This window comes from Momordica charantia (genome assembly GCF_013281855.1).
Source record: "Momordica charantia cultivar OHB3-1 chromosome 6 unlocalized genomic scaffold, Mcharantia_2.0 BLBB01000006.1, whole genome shotgun sequence".
Classification (NCBI taxonomy): Eukaryota; Viridiplantae; Streptophyta; class Magnoliopsida; order Cucurbitales; family Cucurbitaceae; genus Momordica; species Momordica charantia.
In genome coordinates this window covers 27,558,915-27,580,706 of record NW_028275164.1, presented here as the reverse complement: position 1 = coordinate 27,580,706, position 21,792 = coordinate 27,558,915, and the positions used below count along the sequence as shown (strand labels likewise).

The window sequence follows — 21,792 nt, the reverse complement described above, 5'->3', positions numbered from 1 at the left end:
TTTTAAACTGGTGTTTTTTTTAGCTTTCGAAAAATGTATATTATCTTTTTTTTTTCAACAGTTTTGCTATGTAATCTATTATTACTATTTTCGAAATTTGGCTATTTATATATGTTAGATTTTCATTCGTCTTATTAAGTTTTATGTTTTTAATTCCTTTTGAAATTTTAGGTCATATCAAAATAAATATTTAAAAACTACTGATTGGAAATTTTATAAAATGTTTTCCGAACATAACGAGTTTAGAAATGATATATATATCATTCAAATTCTAAAATTAAGTAACACTAGGTAAGGTTAGCCTATAAAATAGTCTTTAAAAACAAATTTAAAATTTATCTCCAAACATAACCAATTTATAGGTGACATACCATTAGGTAAGGTTAGCCTTCAAATTAGTCTTTAGAAACAAATTTAAAATGTATCCCAAAGCATAACCCGTCTAGGAATGATATATATTTGAATTAAGTAAAATTAAGTAGTAAATGACATATACATAGTAATCAGCATCTATCCCTAGAAGTTCAAGCTCTCGTCTCTCCAATTTATTGTACTAAAAAATGGTAAATGATATTGATAACCACTTTTTATAGTCTTGCTCAAAATCTCAACCTTGGTCATAAATAAGGAGGTCGACGATTTTCTCCGAGATTAAGTTTATTATCTGTGCCTCCTGCTCTCCAAACAGTATGGGAGTTTTTCAACTCGGCGGAAACTACCTCAGCTCCCAACTCTTATGGAGAATGTATTGAGTCTTTTTGTTGATTTGATGATCTACTAGTCGGATTTTAAAATCTAATTATCTAAAAAAAACACATTATTAAATACATCTTTCATTTATCTTCGAGAAAATTATTAAATTTTAAAGATGTTGACTTTCATATTCCCATCTCGAAACTAAAATGGTAAAGGAAAAAAAAAACCTCTACCGAAAATAATTACTGATTATTTGATTAGGAAAATTTCCGTGAATCATCTGTCCATTTAAAAGAAAAATAAAGTGAAAATCTCTTTTATTTTATTTTTGGTACGAATAAAGTTGAGAATCAGAGGTGAGATTGAGAAGGAATTTTGGTTAATAGAATAATATATAATCGAGGCTTCAGTCCCGAAGGCTGTATCTATAAACGCATAAAAAAAGAAAACCCTAAAAAATAGAAATTTTAAAATCGGTGCTTTAAATTGAGTTTCGTCGTCCCCTGGTTCTCTCATTCTCCAGTTCTGTAACTTCCTTCCCAACTCCTCACTCTTTTCATCTTCTTCCCTCCCTCAACTTCACTCCTCCTTCAACCGAAAATCTCACATTTCTTCAGAAGAAACAAGAATCTTGATATTGAAGTCTCTCCTGTTTCTCAGTTCTGTTTTTGGATGGATTCACTGGAAACTCCTCCTCCGCCACTTTCAGCAGCGTCCAACATGGCGGTCGGAGGACAAACGGCGTATTCGGCGGCCATGTCCAACGCTAACAACAATGCCTCCTCCACGATTGGTCTAAATCCGACTACCACTCAGATGATGGCACCTGCACCGCGATTCCCGTTCAACTCTGTGATCGCCCCTGCATCCGTGCCTTTGGATTCACTCAATGTTACTCCCTACGACGGATCGCATTCCGGCACGTTCAACATTGATTCCGGGAAGAAAAAGAGAGGCCGGCCCAGGAAGTACACGCCCGATGGTAACATTGCTTTGGGATTGGCACCTACCACCGTTGCGTCTTCTGTTGGTCACGGGGATTTAACCGCAACTCCTGATTCTGAACAGCCGGCCAAGAAAGCCAGGGGAAGACCGCCCGGCTCCGGAAAGAAGCAGATGAATGCTCATGGTATCGTAAATTGATTTACTGTATCGTTTTCTTGGTTGTAACTGCTTTTTTGTCATGTGTATTGATAGTATCCGGGAATTTTGTTCGGCAGGTTCAGGCGGTATTGGTTTTACTCCTCACGTTGTATTGGTGAAACCTGGAGAGGTGCGTATTTTTTTTTTTCGAATTGTTGGATTTTCTTTTTACACATTCCTTGACATTTGAAAGATGGTTCGTTTTAAAGTGATCTTCAGTTTAAGTCGTTGAAGGTTTACCGCATTTATTAAAATGATTGTAATGAGCGTAAAATAACGTGTCATAATTGGAAAAATGATGCAGCAGTTGCCTGTTTCTGTTTCTAGTTCTAAGAAAACTACGGATTTGGTGTTAAACTACATTCAGATTCAGAATAAGAATATATGGTATGTGGTGTTGTATTAAATGGGATATGGGTTTCTGTATGTCTTTGGCAGGTTCACTATGATTATATCCAATATAGTAAAAGCTAAAGAGCAGCTTTTCTGGGAAAATTTGACATTCCTGAATTTATCTGTTCGCTCTGCTGATATCTCCAACCAAAGACCGACAAATAATTTCCTCTTCCTCATATATTCTTTTGACTTCTAATGAGAAATCTATTCAAGTTTCTTGATTGATTGTAGAACCCAAATATCCTTGACTTTGATGTTGACAAATAATAGTTTTAACTATTATCTATAAATTATGGTGGCGACTACTGAAAACTTAACATAAAAAAGTGAACCTTGTAGTTGTGTAATCAGAGCAACTATCTTGTGAACACAGCATTCTATGAGGTAGAAGTTTCCATGCTTGCAAATTGCGTTAAATGAATAAGCATGAAACAAATTGTACGTCATTGATGTAGTTTTGTTGTTTTGGAGATGTAAATTTGCTGTTATAAACATCAGAATGAATATCCTGTAACCTGCAACATGATTTTAAGATTTTCATTGTTCCTCTTAGCTTTGCATTAACTTACCCACTCTCAGTTGTCCTTTTTTCCTTCTTGAGATCTTTCATCAGTGGTTGGGACTTCTATTTATGAAATTGTACTTTGTAGTTTTGTTGTTGTTGTTTTTTTGTATCGATGATGATGAAACAATTAGCCATTGCAGCTGGCTTCTTGCTGCGTATTTGTAACTTGAAATAAGTATCCAACGCTTGGCCCTTATAAATTGGCACGAGAATTTGGAGGTTTTTAACCCAAAATTGGTGTTTCCTAGGATCATCTCGAGTTTCTTCTCATTGAGGCTGACAGGCCATCTTCTCAAGTTTAAAACATAAGTTCTCTTGCTTAACAGAGTCAACTGTATTTCTCTGGGAAACTTTGTTGGAAAGGAATTGGTGAGTTTTGAAGATTATTGAAAGGAATTATCCGTTTCATGAGATGCACATTGTTTTTCGTTTCCTCTTCTTGGGTTTATATGGATAATTCTTTTTGTCACTGTGATCTTGATAGACAAGAGAAACAGATATTCCCTTGGTTTGCACCAGTTGGAGGAATTTTTTGTAACCCATTTGGTATTTGTGAGCTTGTTATTTATGAATGAGATTATTCTGGTAAAAGGAAATCTGTAAACATGGCCATAACCTATCTCTAATATGTCATTAGTTTGTAATTGCATGTATCACATGAGTATTTAGGTGAGGATGCCAACAAGTCTTAAGGTTCCTCTTCTCTATTTTAGTTGAGCACTGCTGATAAAAGCTCTATTTTAGTTGAAACTCATTGGTCGAAATATTGGTTCCTTGATGTATGGTTGCAGGATGTTGCAGCCAAAATTGTGTCCTTCACACAGCAAGGACCCCGAGCTGTCTTTATTCTCTCTGCAAATGGTACCGTCAGTAGTGCTACCCTTCGACACCCAGCTACATCTGGTGGTTCCGTGACATATGAGGTACTTCTAATTTTTTTTTTGTATTATCTAACTGATTGACTTTTCTGCATGGATAGGATTACTAATGTCTTACCCATATCTAATTTTGACCTCTTTGAATTAGTCATTAACTCATATGTAAACTTGAAGCCTACTATTGATATCCAATCTAAGCTATCTAACCGATTATATGAACCTTGAATGGGCAAATGGTTAATCGTTCAATTGTTAATGTATTCAGTTAGTATAATATTTGTTTCCTGTAGATAATAAGTACATACTCCCCCCACCCACATATGCAGTCCTTTTCTGTTCAGACTTCAGATTTTGTAGAGAATCAGTGACTCATAGGGCAGTGTTTCAAGGGCCAGGCAGGAGCCAAATGTACCTGCAAAGTGCATCCACTTTTGTGTTCCTCCCCATGAATGAGTAATATATTTTCATGCCTAAGAGTGTCTAGCACTTCGAAAATGTGGCTTCAAAAACTTAATAAATGGTAAGAGGTGGTGATCAAATAATGTGAGTTTTTGGAACTCCGACAGTGAATACTAGGATCCTTATTGAATTCTTGCAGTGAATTGAGAACGCATCTGATAATTTTCCAGACTTGAAGTAACCACCTTTCTTCATTGACGTGATTAAGAATTAAGCTATGGTTTAAGATATCCGTAAGATATTTTACAAGATGGACAGATGAAATTAAAAAGGGCTTGGTCCATATGTGAAGATGGGCCAAGTGGCCTTTTGTGGAATGGCTTTCAGTTTCAACAGTTTCTGATGACACAGCGCACTCGGTTCACATAAGGAGAACTAAGCAATGGAAAGAATAAAAAAGGAACAAGTAATCCTGAACTCCTAAACAATTGATCTTTCCCGAAGAAATTAAATAGGTGCCACTTGATATAAGAGAATATGAAAACAGATGATTCTCAGAGAGAACTGTGGTAACTCGTAAGATAACCAGAAAACTAGAAAGTATAGAGTTCATCACAATATAACCTCACGATTTTATTTATGGAACTCATACAAATGTAAATTGAACTTGAGGTGGGGCAGGTGCAATATGTTCTACATCGAGTATGAGATCAGTTCCTTGTGAAAATTGTGACAACCTTATGCAGATTCAGTACGAGATCAATAATTCTAAATGTAGGCATTTATCTAATCTTATGCAGGGCCAGTATGAGATCATCTCTCTATCAGGCTCCTTTTTGCTTTCGGAAAATAATGGAACTCGAAGTAGAACAGGTGGCTTGAGTGTGCTGCTGGCTGGGTCAGACGGACAGGTTCTTGGAGGTGGAGTTGCAGGAATGCTAATGGCAGGTTCCCAAGTACAGGTACTACCTCTCACTTGGATATCTTCACTTCAAAGTGACTGTTAACACTCAGATGTTATGCCCAAAGCGCGTTAGAGGCGTAAATGTACTTGTAGGAAACTGTGATGAGTAAACAAAACTAAATTTCATAAATTTTATTGCTTTGTCAGTTGATTGTGGGAAGTTTCCTCGAGGATGATAAAAAATCCAACTCAAGTATGCTGAATTCTGCATCTTCTGCTGGACCACCCCAAATGATAAACTTTGGTGCACCAGCAGCAACAGCGGCCAGCCCTCCATCGTTAGGGGCATCGAGCGGCGAGTCTTCTGCCGAAAATGGAGACAGCCCTCTTAATAGGCATCCTGGAATGTTCAACAATACCAGCCAGCCGATCAACGTGCAGATGTACCACCATTTATGGGCAGGGCAAACACAGCAGTGAGAGGAGGAGGGGGAGGACCATTTCGCAACTAACAGTAAAGAGCATTAGAATGCTCTGCAATATTCAACATCGTTTTGTGAATCTAACTATGGCAGTTAATTACCAAAAGCATATGATAGAGGGGCTTGTGTTTATTTATTTTAGGTTAGATTTAACAATATTTCCGCCTTGCTGTCTGGTTTTCTCCTCGCACTGAAGCATGGCTAACGAGTCCCCCCATAATATATGATAAAATAATTCGAGATTTTACCATCTTCAGAAATTACAGAGCCGCAAAGGCAAAAAGCCTGTGAACTTTTATATTCTAACACACACTACCATAACATAACATCTTGCATTACATATTATGGTGTTTAGACAAGTACTTTAGCAAGGCTATATATGAAAACTAAATAAAAGACGCTCAACACGAATATTTTGTCAAAATTTTTAATTTAGTCAATTCAAGTACCTTCATAAAGGTAAATAGGGTATGTATTACCTTCATAAAGGTGGAAAGTACAATTTCTCACTCTCACAGAGTATTGAATTAAAAGAAAAATTACTTTCAATTTAGTACTAAGGTTGAAAACATTAAATAAAGATAGGTAATAAATACTTTAACCAATTAAATTAAGTTATGTTTACTATTTAGATTGGTAATTTTTCTGATCTAATAAGAGGTTAGATTGTTACTTCTATGCCTTTCGAAAATAAAATATTGAGTCGGTAGTAACTTAAATATATGACATGTTAAAAGTGGAGGTAAAATACCAATACTTTACAAAATTTTAAGATTAAAACAAAAGTGTGCTTTAAATTGGTAGTTCTTTTAATAAATCTTTTATTCTTCCAAAACAAGGGAACCGCTAAGATTTTTGTATCTAGCGAAAATTTTGGAATTACGATTTAATGTATGTGTTTTAACTTTCCAGCATAGTTGCCAGTTGCCACTGCCAGTGAAACAACGTGTCAAAAATAAATTTAAAATTAAACTTAAATTGGGGAAATGAGAAAATAAAAGGAAAAAAATCGTCGACAGCAGGGTTCGAACCTGCGCGGGCGAAGCCCAACAGATTTCAAGTCTGTCTCCTTAACCACTCGGACATATCGACTTGTTGTGCAAAAAGGCTAAAACAAATAAATATAAATATACCACCGACACTGAAACTGAAAGCCGTGCAAAGGCCGCGTTGTTGGTGGTGGGTGAATAAAGACGAAGGCCGACACCGAAAACCAACCATTCCTTTGAAAATGTCACTCCCTCACCTCACCTACTTTATTTTACTTTCTTTTCCCAAAAAGTTGCTTACCACCCTTTTAATTCACTTTCCATATTATTTTAATTACATCTTACTCTTTCTACTCCATTACTTCATCAAGATTTATTTATTTAATTCTTGTGTTTCTAATACACATCTTATTTAACTATGTCCCTTCCTTTTACCCAAAAAAAAATTTACACCAATGAAGGATGTTGCCCGTCGTCTAATATTTTTCTATTTAGTTCATATGGTTTAAAAAGATTTTAATAGACTCTGTAACTTTTGAACATATTATGTCGTCGTTAACTCCATTATTTCGATGATTTTGCCACCAAACACTTGAATTTGTGTCTACCAAGAGCTTCAACTCACCCAAAATCACTCTACGGCCATGTGTAATACTTAAACATTACGTCATAATGTCACAAAATACATTAAACATTTGAGGTGCAAGCTCACCTTCTTAAACCAAAGAATTCCAAGTCAGGTAAGGGTTATATGCAAATATATGTCGAAAGAGTAGTATTTTTTTTAACAAATTTGTAGAACGAATCCTAGACTTAGACAAACTTACAAACCAAAAGTTGAATGTCAAAAGAAAAGGAAAACTCAAACCATCAAAACTTATAATATAACACCATAGTTAGAGCATCTAAAGAGCACCCCAAGCCAAATGGACCACAAATTGATTATTAATCCCAAAGCAATAATAGCTCCAAATCCCAAAAGTAGCAATAAGTCAAATCAAGACTCTGTCTTGGCCCTACCCTCTAAACCGAGTCGGCAACGGCTAATTCCCAAATTCCCAACTCCAAATTAGAACTTAACTTCGATGTTACCTATACAACTACAACTTCAACGTCAAAATTCTTCTTCTCTTCAACGGATCCTTCTCCTTCTTCTTCCATTAGACCATTTCACAGAGACCCTTTCAACCCCACCAATTAAAAAGAGAAGAAAACCCATCTTTTTTCTATATAAATAAATACTTGGTTCTTAAAAAAAAAAAAAATCCCATATCTGATATCACCAATTCTCCACCCAATGGATTGCTTGGTCCTCCCCTGCCACGCCATGAAGAGACGCCGCCCACGCCGTGCCGTCGGTTACCGCCGCCTCAAAGACTCCGGGCCGGAGAGTCCGGTGACGGTGGTGGTGGGGAAGGAAAAGAGGGTGTTTTTGGTGGACCCTTTTGTGTTGGAACAGAATCCATTCAGAGTTCTGATGCAGACCCAGAAGAGGGAAAGTGAAACCCATCATTCAGATGATGATGATGATGAGTGGAGAAGAAGAAGAACGAGAAGAAGAAGGAGGAGGGTGATTCTTGTTGATGTTGATGCCATTTTGTTCGAGCATTTGCTGTGGCTCTTGTACAACGATTCTCCTTCTTTGTTTAATCTCAATGTTGAGGAAATTCTTGAATTTTATGCTCTAGATTGTTAATTAGTTATTTTCCTTGCACACACACACACAAAATTTAGAATTCAATTCAAGCTATTGAAGCCTCTACCTATGGTGTTCATAAATCATATATATGATGGAAATTATACAAAAACAGAAATAAAAGATTGATTTTTTTAAATTTTCTATTTCTCTTTTTATGTTTGTTTTAGTGTTGGGTTGTAAATGGAATTTGTATAACGTATTCAGCTAAAAGGAAGAAATAAAAAGAAAAAAAAATTCTCTAAGTGTCCATTTTCCATTTTATTTGAATGTTGGTATTTTTGGATTGGATATATGAAGTTGAAACTTCAACCTTCGAATGAGCAATTAGAGGGTTAATTCCGGTATAAAATAAATGAGATCCACAAGCTCATACGTCGGGCCCAGCAATTCAATATTAAGCCCATTGTTCTTTGAAATGGGCTTTAGTATTAGACTTTAGAAAGCCCAATCAAACACCCATTTGGTTCACAGATCGCTCCAATTTTCTCATTTTTCCATTCGTTACATTAAATTATTTTTCAAAAAGTGTAATTGTGAAAAATATCCTATTTCTTCACCAAAATATGTTGGTTGATTTCATGTTCGTGGTTAACAAATGACGAACACGAGTGCTGGTTAGAGATTAAACAAAATCGATTTTCAAAGTTCAGAAACATAAATGTTACTCAAAAGTTAATTTCTTTTCTAATACCAAATTAAGGAAAATAATGAATATTAGATATGACCTCGAGTCAATATCAACCAAATCTGAGAGATTATATTTAGACTTAAAAATTTATTTTAAAATAAGAGGGGAGGTTACATATAAGAAAACAACAAAATCTAAGATAAGCATCAACATTTATCGATAAGACGTTGATGGGTCATTTTTCCTTTGTAAAGTAATAATAATAAAATAATTATAAAAAAAAAAAGAAAAAGAAAGTGTTTTGTTTAATGAAAGGGTAAGTTTCTCAAAAGTCTCAATGCTAAAAAAGGGTGTTTTGGGCATGTGTTCTATGATAAATTTTCTATGATGCTTCTTTTCAATTTTATGAGTTATAAGCCATCTTTTGGAGAGTTTGCTTTTACCCAAATGCGTGCTTTGTATGAGCATGGAATGAATCATCTACTCAACCTATGGTGCTTTCTTTTCCACATCACGCCCACCAATGCTATTACTTTCGAGTAAGGGGACGGATGGGGAGAAGAAAAGTATGTACACTCTTAGTTTGTCGTAATTCAAGAAGTATATATATAAAATAAGTTTTCTCTCATTGTTTGTCCCAAATACTTAAAATGAAAGTAAAAAGTTATAAGGTAAAATTTTACTAGTAACCACGTATTTTGAGTCTTTTAAAAATTGAGAGCTCATGATTAATTTTTATAATATAGCCTCTAGAGCTTATATTTACGTTAAAGGGAAATTTATTTTAAAAGGAGTGTTTTTTTTTTTTTTGAAAGGGAAAATGTGTTTAATCAAATAGAAGAGGGAAGGCAAACATTTGAGCAGCATATTTTTAAGGAGTTTTGGATAGTTATTGGGTGCGTGGATGTCTGTATTCTCGTATTTCTTATTTTATACAAAGTTTTACCATATGGTTATATATAGATATCTCAAGTGTATCCTAAATGCAGTTAAATATATATATGATAAGATTATTTTGAGGATGTCTTATCTCTCTCATATGAAATCCTCTAATTCTATCTCAATGTTTTTTAAAGTTAAATTATATGTATAAAATACCTTTTATGTGGTTGGTTTGAATTTTGCCCTTCACATTTTAAAAATTATAATTTTATCTCTGTTTTAACTTTATTTTAGACGAACCGTCCTTAACAACTTCTGTTAAAAAAATACCCAACAACCAAAGTGAGCATAACATTAGCGATAATTGCTGTATGCTTCCAACTAAGAGGTTGTGAGTTCAAATTCCCTCCCAAACATGGTACTAAAAAAAATACCCAACATGTATTAAGAAATTGTGGCATAATTAAAATTACTTTTCAAATATTATGGAGAAAAATGGTTAACTAGAGTTTGAATTCAAATATCCAATTTTTTCGTCAACGAAATATACTTTAATTAACCAGTTGAGTTATTATTTTTAAGTTGGCAAAAAGTAAAACCAATCACATACATTATAATAATAATGATATTTTTGTATAACTTTTCAAATCTTGTAAACATCAACACAATTTTAAAGTATAATCATATTTATCTACGAAATTTGAATGGATACAGAAACAAACATAATTATCCTTTCATCCCCAAATACTCATATATCTCGATTTTTAGCATTCAGATATTTTAAGATAAATGACTACTAAGATAAGTTTTCATGCAATAATAATGATTAATGATTAATGAATTTTTAGAAAAATAATTCTATATTTTTAATTTAAAGAATTGCATATTATATTTAACAATTATTTCTACAAAAAATACATAACTCTAAGTACTTCAAAAACCACGAGGTACCAAAATCAAATATTCATTCTTCGTTTCTCAACTCAAAATTTGGGGGTAGTCAAAAAAAAAAAAAAAAAAAAAACTCAAAATTTGGGTCTTTATGGAGAAAAATTGTACATGTAGTTTAAGTTATGTTTTAAAATTTTATCTACAAAATAATCTTTTATAAAGATTATACATAAATAAAGATATATAGATTTAGAACAAACTAATTTAGGAATTAAATTTATCACTAATTGACACTAGTCTTTAACAAATATATAATTATAAGAGAATCTCTTCTTTTTCATAAGTTTCATTAAGTCTCAACTAATGATAATTAGACTATCTCTAGTATACTCCTCTGAAAACTAGAATTATTCTCATTTAGATCTTATAATTTTTTATATTTGCCAAAACTTTATCATTTTCACTCATCAATTAACAAATATGATCATATATCATATATTTTATACATAACAATCTCAATATGGTTTATACTCATCTTGAAGTGATTGCCCTAATTAATATGCATGAAATTATTAATTGTACAATCAGTAATTTTTTTTTCTTTGGATTAAGAGACACACAGCAGAACAATATCATATATAATATGCTTCAGATATGTATTTTATGAATGGATAACAAGGGGTTGTTGACAAAAGAGTTGATCTGGAAAGCATAATCTAAGGACTTAAAGTTTTTAAATTATTAATGAGGGAAAATGTTTACCTGTATTGATGTACCTAAAACAACTTAATTAGAAACACAAATTTATATATGTTATCAAACCCTAAAAGATTATCTTCAAGCAATTCTTATATACACAATTAATGTGGGAAAAATATGATTATTATATGCAGATGATTTGGGAGAGGAAAGAAATAAAAGGGATAACAAAATTAAACTTGATCAAACTCTTGAAAATAATCTCAATTATCCAACCTTTAATTTTAATCATGGCTCAAAACACTTGATTAAAGTTAGTTTTGTATCTTTCAATATGAATAAAAGAAGAACATACAGATTATTGGGTAGAGAGGGAGAGAGATCAGAGATGAACAAGTGGTCATGTTATTGAAAATCTGAACCCTTAAACCATATTGGTTTTGAGGGAGATATATCAGATTAAGAGTTTCACCATATTTAAGCATCAAATTAAGGAAGAGTTTCCCAGAAACCATACACAGATTCAAAGCACAAAAGATGAACAAGAAGGATAAAAATGAACTAAAATATTCATAAAGAAGAAGTAATATATATAGTGGAAATATTCATATGAGAGAGCATTAATTGAATTTCCATGAAATCTTCTGAAAGTTCTGACCTTGAATTCGGAATCTTCCATGAACCACCCAGAGAGAGAGACCAATATTTGTAAAACAGAAGATTGTTGGTAATTTTCAGAATGGTAGCTGAATTTGGTTCTGCATATTTAGGGGCAAATTTAAGAAAGGAAGCCCGGAGGATGGATCTGGAAAAGGGTTGTTTCCGCCACTGCTGCCACCGATGCCGCCGCCCTGAGACGTGGGCGGCTGCATCTGAAGTTGTTCTTGATCTTGATCTTCTTCTTGTTCTTCCAATGGCAATCTCTCGTAGGCTACGTTTGTAAACGAAGCCGCGATGATCGTCACTGGCCCCGCTGCCATCAGCTCCCCGACCACGTTGCCGCCGACCACCTGCCCTTGCCCGCCGGCCAGGTAGATAGTCAGGCTGGTGGCGCCAGGGGGAGCCGGCGGAGGCAAGAAAGATCCCGTAAGCGATAATATCTCAAACCTCCCTTGTAGGGTTAGCACGGCTCCCGCCGCGGTTGGCTGCCGCAAGTTGACATTCGTCACGGTCCCACTGCCGCTCAAGATGCAGATCCCTCTCTGTCGGCGGCGGGCATAGGTGGCGATGCTATCGAAGACGTCGCAGCCGCCACCGACCTCAAGAATATGAGCTCGCAGGGTGTTGGCGCTCTCCCGGGTTATGATAACTGGCGGCTTCGGCTTGTTTTTAGAACCCGGTGGACGCCCCCGCGGCCGGCGGGAGGCCACCACATCACTGCCGGGGGCGGTGGAAGTGGCGACGAATTCCAACGGTTGATGGGATTCATCGTCATGGTAGGATTGAGAGTCAGGATGTTGCTGCTGATGCTGATGCGGTTGATGTTGGTGGTGAAGATTGAAATCGGGTCTCTGAAGTTGGTGAATATAGCGATTGCCTAAATCCGGAGCAGCCATGGATAGACTCATGATCTTATTAAAAGGTGAAAAAAGGGGGGAGAAAACAGAAAACTATGAATAATATTAAAAAAGGGGAAAATTTTAAAAAAATTTAGAGCACTGAGATGGAAGAGAGAAAGATTAGGACTACTGTTAGTGAAGGATTGTTTAATTGAAGGAAGTGGGGAGGAAATATATATAAATTAAAAGCATTAAATGGGAAGAAAATTGAAGAGGGAGAGAGAGAGAGAGAGAGAGAGAGAGAGAGAGAGAGAGAGAGAGGTAGAGGGAGCTGTTTTTGGAAGTGATCATATGAGAGAGTATTGAAAAGAGTATTTAAGAAGTGATTAAAATTCTATGAGATCAGAAGAAGGGATGGAGTGTACAGAAAGGCAAACGGAAGAAGCCAATAAGAGAGAGAAAAGTGGAAACAATAAACTCACTCATCTCTATAAAGCTTAATTAAGTATGTGAATTACAATTAAATAAATTATTATTAGTTGACGAAGTGCTCTTATTGTTTGTTCGTCCTTTTTAATTATTTTTTAACTTCGTATGGTCAGTGGTCAGAGATATGTGTCTTATCATTTGAGTCATGTTCATATTGTGTTCTTTCTTCTTTGGTTTCATGGATCTAATCTCTTTTTTTTAGGGTGGGATTCAAATTTCTCAACAAAAATTAATCAAAAACCAATTAATAAATCACTTAAAATCTAATTAATAAAAACAAGTTCTAATTCAGATAAAATATCTTAAATATTCATAAAAGAATTTAGACGAAAACAATGTTTCAATCTAATTATCATGAAATCAAACATGTAATTAAAAGGAAAAAGAAGAAAGAAAACTGCACAAGCCCCCTATCAAAATATGGAAACCCAATAATGAACTCCAACCCGACGATAATATCCAGATATATAAAAGGAATAAAAAATCAAAGAATGTTTTTTAGTACAAAAGCTTAATTGATCGAACATGCATGTCTTAACTAATTATAAGTTATATTTAGAGCAATTAAGTAATTAAATTATATTTAGAGCAATTAAAGTTGTAGGGTGTTAGTTGTATCACTTACAAGCTTGAATTTTAATTCCATGAAATAGAATGGAATTGTAAAATATACAATGAGTTAATGGAAACAAATAAAAACTAAATTTGCAAATTCCAATCCACCTTAAACTGTGTCCCCAATAGTGATCATTATAATTTTAGTTTTTTATTTAATTTTTCAAAATTATGTTTGTTTCCATCTTGTAAACTACTATTTAGAAATCTTGGTGCAATCTTTAACAACATAAAAAAAAAAAAAATTATTTTTCAGCTTCATAATTTGGCAAGATTTATAAAGATATTTTAGAAATTAAAAGAAATCAAGCATAGATAAATTACCTCATTATTTATTAAATATTATTAAAAAAATTGAAGATGAAACTATTAACAAAAATGATGTTCCAAATTTTCTTACCCACCTCAACAAATCACATATGCAACAGAAATCAATTAATTGAAGGTACAATATTTCTGTTACCAATGATATAATATATCGCGAATAACTATATAAAGTTCCATAAGTTCCATGTTACTACAATTAATGTATAATGAGTACGCATTGACTTTATGTAGTAATACAATAAAATAAAATTGCCATAATGCATAATTCTGTTCTTTTTAAACTATGGAAAAAATAAAATCTAGCTAGCTCATTACATCCATGCATATATATATATATATATAATGACTTGAGACTACTTGGGTGTTTAAATATAAAAAAAAAATTATTGGACATTTTGATTTTGAGTTTTGTTACTTTTATAGTGAGATTCAAGTATTTACACACTTAGATTGTAAACTTTTTGTTAGATAAATTTTGTGTGATTTATTGGGTTGGTTAGTTAACATGCAAGTTTTCTTTTTTAAAGTTTGAGATTCCCACTTGGAAAATAAAATAAAAATATAACTAAATTCATAAAATATACATGAATAATAAAAATGATTTTATTTATAAATCAATCTTATTCTTATTTGGTTCATGGTAGTTCTTGTACTTTAAAAATTTTTATTTTGATCCTCGTTATTTCAACTTTATTAGTTCATTTTAGTTCATATACTTTCAAAATGTTTGTTTTTGTTCATCTATTTTTAAAAGGGTTAATTTTGATCTCTATCTTCAAAATTTTAACACAAATTCTATCCATGGAAACATATTAACATTAAATCATAGTTATATTTTAAGAAATATATTGAAAGTTTAGAAAAAATGAGACTAAAAATAAAATTAAGGGACAAAAAATGATCACTTTTTAAAAGTACACGAACCAAAACAAACATTTTCAAAGTACAAAGACTAAAATGAACTAAAATTAAAAGTACAATGACCAAAATGAACATGTTCAAAGTATAAATACCAAAAAACCAAATTAAATTGAAAGTATAAAGATTGAAATAGTATTTTAACCTAAATTAAAAGTTAGCAAACTAAATAATGTTATACTGGTTTGAGATTTTCACTAACAATCTTTTCAAAAGAATACTAACAAAGTAAAGAAATTCAAAACTATAGCATATACAGTAAAACACTGTATATTTGACCATTTAAATTATATACAATAGTGAACAATTAATGATTAAGATTGAAGTTCATTGGGTTGGCTCAATAACTTTTTTTTAAGTACGGGGTAGGGGATCAAATTCACACCCTCTTAGAGATATATGCTAATTACCGTTAAGCTACACTCGCTTTAACGATTGGCTCAAGAATGAATTAACAATTTGAATTATTTACCATAGGGAACAATTAATGGTTAGATTGCAATTGGGTAAAAGAAGTTCATTGGGTTGGCTCAAGAATTAGTTAACCAGGGTTTAGAACAAAGTTGACCATAAGTTAGGGTTTAAGTGCAAACCTAAACTTTTTTTTTCTTTTTCCTTTTAAAATAAAGAAAGTGGAAAAACAATGGGAGTGGGGTGGAATTATCAATTATATTGGGCAAGTGGACATCCACCTGCGGCGGATGGGTCCCACTTTTGTCCCCTTTTTCGACCCTATCCCTTGGACGGCCATTTTTGTATTGCTTTTTGGGCATTTGGCTTTTTCTCTCCCTCCTTAAAAATTCTAAAAAATATTGGATTCAATTCATAACTAACCTCATTTTAGAAAATATTTTTTAAAAGTCAATACGAAGAAAATAAGTAAATCTGAAATTATTTACTAAGCATTTATCTTTTTTTTCTTTAAAATATAATAAATGGAATGGAATAAATCTGAAATTATTTACTAAGCATTTATCTTTTTTTTCTTTAAAATATAATAAATGGAATGGAATTTGAACTCACACTATTTTAATCGAAAATAGGTATTCTAATCGGTTTTAGATGGGCTCCTCGCATTATTATCCTTCCTATATATTTTTTAATTTTGGAGTTTAAAATGACTAGCTAACATAAAAATCAATAAAATTGTAGTTGTTTAGGAAGACTAAATTTGTAAATATTTTCAAATTACAACAAAATTTATAAATTTTTAGAGGGGAAGAAAAGTGCATGCCAACAGATATATCGCATTCCGTTGGATTTTTACCCCACTTTTTATTCATAATCAAATCTAATAATTCAAACACATAGTATTAATTAATTTTATAATATATATATTTGTCATCTAATGTCAATAAGGCTGTTCCCATTGTCTAATCCATTTGTTATGAATGAGACAAAAGTTTTTATCTATTCTTTAATAGCAATATTTGGTCCATCCAATGCCCTTCTAATTATTTTAATTAATGCTGCAAGTTGGAGATTAATTAAAACAAATGATGAAGAGATTGGAGATATCTAACCGACCCAACTTAGGGTTTGACCAATAGATATTGATTGGTTTTACTTCGATTTTGATTGGTTTATCTTATTTTACTTTTTTTATGAATTAACAGGTTTGTTTGACATCAATTTTGGCAGAATATATATAATTTTAAGAAGCTCTTTTGAATTGTCTAATCTATTATTTATATTCTACTAGATAATATATAGGTTATAGAAATTTAATTATAGTGGTGAAATCTATGTGTGATTTATAGGAAAGGGTGAATTTCTAAACGTGGGCTTTTTCTATAATATATGGAGGTAACAAATCCATTACTTTGAATAAGCATAAATTACATTAAACATTTAGGTTCATTTTTTTCTTTAACTACTCTAGACCATACCAGTCTAATTTGTAGATCAAACATTTTATATGCTTGATTAAACTCTTTTTAGTTCTTATTTTTCAATGATATCCTTCATAAATAACCAATAATATAGGTTAATGCACTGATTCCAACCAAGGCATCATGTTAATATTTGAGTTGGGGTGGACTCCTAAAAAGTTTATGGAGCTAGCGATCAACTTACAAACAGAACCTTGTATCGTGTAGTTTGTTTGACCATGTACACTCTGAAGCTTGTCGAGCCAAGATTAATAACGTACATATGAGATCGTGAACCTTTGAGAAGGTGGAATTTTGAAGAATATCATTGACAAATTGCATTTTGTGGCAGCAACGTCTAGACAGCCTGGCACTCAACGGATCTTTTGCATCTTTAGCTATTGCAGTCAGAAGATCATATGCTAGCAAATTTGACGTCCTACCGGCTGTCAGCCAGTCGTGATCTTTCATCAACTATAATAAGTTGAATTATACTTTTTAGGTCGTACTTGCCTAGTTCTTTCATATCCTCGACATGTCCAAGCTAATACACATGTCTTTATAGGAGATGGTCGCATGTTTACACTTGGTTTTACCCATCTAAAGACATCAGACATCACTGGCATGTCGTGTTTGTTTGTTTTTTTCTCTCTTTTTTTCGAAAAAAAAAATAAGAAGAGAGGTTGAAACTATTTCATGAAGGTAAAAAAATCGGCTAGATGATATATGAAAGCATTTCACTGGCACCTCGTGTTATTATTTTTTATATATATTAATACTGTTGTATATATAACTTTTAAGTTGGCAAAATTCAACCAATTGGGATATAAACAGCTTCCCTAGAATCGGTATTCTAATTTTCTACATTATCCTTATTCATTTTCCATTGTTGAATTCTTCTCTTTTTTTTTTCTGAAAAAAATATTAAAATGGCTATGGTTTTTGTTTTTCCTGTTTGTAATTAAATAATTCATTAATCTCTATGATTTCTCCATACCCGACGTAAAACAATTGTTTCCTAGTATATTATATATTTATTTGAAAAATTAGGTGTTACAGAGGGAGAGAGAGAATAATATTAGTACAATATTAAGTGGAACTTTAAACTAAAATATACAACAAAATGCTAACAGAGATAGATGCCTTGTGAGATTCACCCAAAAAAAAAAAAGAAAAGAAAAGAAAAAAAAAGTTGGCTACTAATCAAAATTTCACTTATAAAATATATATTTGTTATAATAACATTTTTATTTTTCTAATCAAAGTGTAATTTAAACCACTAAACACACACTTTGGCACAGATTCTTATTCAGATAAGATTTCTTTTGGAGGAATGAAAATTATATTAAATAAGTAGTAATTATTAAATTAAGCATTGGCTAGGGTTTTGCTGCTTGTCAAAATCTAATAATGCCTAGCTGAAGATTCAAGCAAGAACTTGTTCCATTATATTATTTTTATATTACTTCCTAAGATAGGTAAAAAGGATATATGTATCCTCGTACAAAATATTAATTTATAACCCAATGTTTTTAAAATAGAAATTATAACAAATGCACCCCCCCTTAAAATAACAACAATGAGAACTTGTAATTTAATTTACATCTATCAATTTGGGGTCTTAAAATTGATTGAGCATTGTGTCAAAAAAAAAAATGATTGAGCATGGAACACGTAGTATGATTGTTGCTATTGAATTGGGTATTGGAGTCAAAGCCTAAAATATTTTAATTTTAAAAAATCTTTAAATACTTAGAGTTTATGATACTACAATTAATTAACGTTGAAATAACATAAATTTAGAGGTGACGATTCCACTCTCAACTAAAAAAAATTATTTACTATTATTAATAAGAGTTAATTTATACTGGCATATAGTTGACTTAATTTTTCTTATTTAGTTGTATGATCCTAAATTTCTACAAAGAAAAAGAATAATTACTTTCACTTTTAACGAAAGAATATTATCTTGTAGTTTATGTTGATTCGAGAAGTGATGGAAGAGTTTTAATTCTATTCTATAAATGTATATTGAGAAGCATACATGGATCATATATTCAATAGGTACAACGAAGACACCAAGCTCAAATTCTTTGACAAAACGAGTATAATTCAACAATAATTGACATATATCTTTAACTAAGATGTTGTTAATTCAATTTACTCCACATGTTGTATTAAAAAAAATCAAATTCTTAAGTGTATTTATTAAGTAGAGCGTCTCACCCTATCTCATTCATAAATTATGATTTGAATGTATTTCAAGAAGCTTGATTATTAATTTGTATTCTCTTATCCTTACTAGAATTTGTCTTTTCTAATATTTTAACGTTGTCTTCCCCTCCCTCTCAACTGACCAGTGACCAGTATTATTGTTGTATCTCTTTTCCCACCTTCCTTCTTACCCACTTTAAATATATAATGTTGTTTTTCTTTACTGCAACCTCTAATAATTGAAGTGAGAGATACACAATGTATAGACTTTGTCGGAAGGTACTATGAATTATACTTTTAAAAAATACAAGTGGGGAGGTGAGGTGATGGGTTAAATGAATGAAAATCATTTGTCAAACTCAAAGAAAGAAATTTTTTAGGCTTTGAAAATTGACTCAAAATTAATGGATTGAGATCAAATTGAGAAAAGAAAGAAAAAAAAAGGATAATCAAGATTAAATTGGATTTGACACCTTCTCGCCATGGATCCAAAATAATAAAATAAAATAAAAAAAATTAAAAGCGTGGGAAGGAAGGAGGTGAGTGAGGATCACGTGCAATTCCGGGTCACAGCCCTATGGCTGTCGGCCACGAGGCGCCTGTCATTTTCCATTGGGAACCGCTCTCCCTCTCTATCTTTTTCTCTCTCTTAACTTCTAATTCTTCCCCTTAAATCCCGGGTGGTCCTCCAACGCCGGCCATGTAATCCCTTCGATTTCACTCCCACGCGCTTATGGTATCGCGTGCTTTTCAAACTCCGATATATATATATATATATATTTTTTTTTTTTTGCAACGCAATTGAAATTCGTAATATTATCTATGTATCTCCAATCATAATTCGTAATATTGAAAAAAAGTAAAAAACCTACTAAATTGGAAAAAGCTAAAGAAATATCACATATATGAGAAGATGATATGATATTTCTATCAGTTGTAAGTTGTAAGTTGTAAGACGTATGATTTCATTATTTAATTTTATTTGTCTTTATCAATATTTGATCTAATTCTAACTTATAGCTAGCTACCCAAATTTTTATTTGCTATTCTTTAAAATTCAAGATGATATTGTTTTGTGATAGAACGAACTATTATTATTATTCAAACCAAAAGCTTACCAAATAAAAATGGGCTAGTTCATGTCAAAAACAAAAAAGGGCTAGCAAAAAATAATAATAATAAAAAGATAAAATGAATTTGAACTTTTGTTCCATGTAGTTGTTTTTTAATCACTTAAAAACATGATGCTAAAGAAAAGGGAGAAAAAAAAAAGGAAAAGGCAAATTGTCCTCCTCTAAAGAAAGGATGCACATAATTAGAATAGCCATTCTTGTTTCAATAGGAGGAAGAGGATGAAGAAAAACTTGCCAATTAAGACAACAAAAAGCACTATACTTTTATATATATATATATATATATATATATTTTGTCTACATATTCTATTCCAACTAATTATTATTCTCTCTATAAATATGGTTGTAGATTGTTAATTAAAAAAAATCTTTAAAAAAGATTAAAAATGTCTTTTCTATCTTAGAAATATTAGTATAGCTAAAACAACAGAAAAAATGGTAAAAAATGATGAGCAGGAAATGGAGAGAGGAGAATGGGAAAATGAATATAATATAGAAGAAATGTGTGGAGGGGAAGTAAAATAAGGAAACAAGAGGCTGGGGTTTGTTTGTATATACAAAGTTCTGTGATTTTCTTTTGGGTCTTGGTTTGGGCATACCAAAAGAAAAAAATATCACTTCAACTTTGTACTTCCAAAATTGGCTACATAATAAATGAGAATTAAAATTAAACCTCCCCCAAATTCAGCCCACCCACTTTGTTTGCTTTTGGAGGTTTCAATATATAATTAAAAAGATTGTTCCTTTATGTTATTTTCAAAGAGAGATCTATCCTTGGAACATTCACCATCTCAATTCTCAACAATTCAACCCATATGCTTCAATTTTCACCATCGATCATCTCTCTCTCTCATGTGAAATATGACTGTTTATCTTTTTATGAGAATATTGAGGTTTTGTTGTTATAGGGGAAGTTTCTTTGAACATATGTAGGAGTTCACAGGTTCCATAATTGAGGAATATTTATTCACTAACTCATGAATGGATGAAGCGGTCCATCACAACTAGGTACGTAGAGATTCACATCTATTGTGCGAAGAACACTTTTGTAAAGAGAATGCAAACAAAGTCTCACATTAGTTACGGAAAAATATGATCCTATTGGGATTATGGAGCCAAAACAAGAAACTCGTGTCCTATGAAAAAAAAGATTTTTCAACATTATTACCAATTCCTACCGGGAGTAGGATATTGTTGTCTTATAAGAATTACAATATTGTTTTCCTACAAGAATTAGGATATTTGGCCTCTTATAAATAGAGTCCTTATTTTAAGGTTTCATTTGTACATAATCCAAATAAAAGAGATTTGAGTGGTTGTGGACAGTGTTGAAAAGGATTATGTATCCGGTGGGTTTAGTGAGTGTTTTTCATTCATGTATCTAAGTATAGTGTGTTATAATACTTAGAAGTTAGAAGATTTTTGTTGGGACTTCTAGGGAATATTTTTTGGGAGAGTTTTGTATTCCAATCTTA

General features: G+C 32.3%; 2 protein-coding genes, 1 non-coding gene and 1 pseudogene across 3 annotated transcripts; 2 read left to right on the top strand and 2 right to left on the bottom strand.

Moving 5' to 3' along the window:
- The first annotated feature begins 1,139 nt into the window (after positions 1 to 1,139).
- On the top strand, positions 1,140 to 5,713 carry LOC111026175 (AT-hook motif nuclear-localized protein 8). The gene is made up of 5 exons (XM_022304202.2): positions 1,140 to 1,825; positions 1,917 to 1,969; positions 3,592 to 3,723; positions 4,878 to 5,039; positions 5,189 to 5,713. The coding sequence occupies exons 1-5, from the start codon at positions 1,369 to 1,371 to the stop codon at positions 5,459 to 5,461; spliced, it is 1,077 nt and encodes a 358-aa protein (XP_022159894.1). The 5' UTR covers positions 1,140 to 1,368; the 3' UTR covers positions 5,462 to 5,713.
- A 760-nt stretch (positions 5,714 to 6,473) lies between these two features.
- TRNAS-UGA (transfer RNA serine (anticodon UGA)) lies at positions 6,474 to 6,555 on the bottom strand. Its single transcript has one exon. It is a non-coding gene; the product is annotated as a tRNA-Ser (tRNA).
- Positions 6,556 to 7,541: 986 nt separating this feature from the next.
- On the top strand, positions 7,542 to 8,300 carry LOC111026008 (uncharacterized). The gene has a single exon (XM_022303971.2). It carries the CDS (start codon positions 7,750 to 7,752, stop codon positions 8,146 to 8,148), a length of 399 nt encoding a protein of 132 aa, XP_022159663.1. The 5' UTR covers positions 7,542 to 7,749; the 3' UTR covers positions 8,149 to 8,300.
- Positions 8,301 to 11,636: 3,336 nt separating this feature from the next.
- Positions 11,637 to 13,154, bottom strand: LOC148211043 (AT-hook motif nuclear-localized protein 23 pseudogene; annotated as a pseudogene).
- Between the last annotated feature and the right edge of the window lie 8,638 nt (positions 13,155 to 21,792).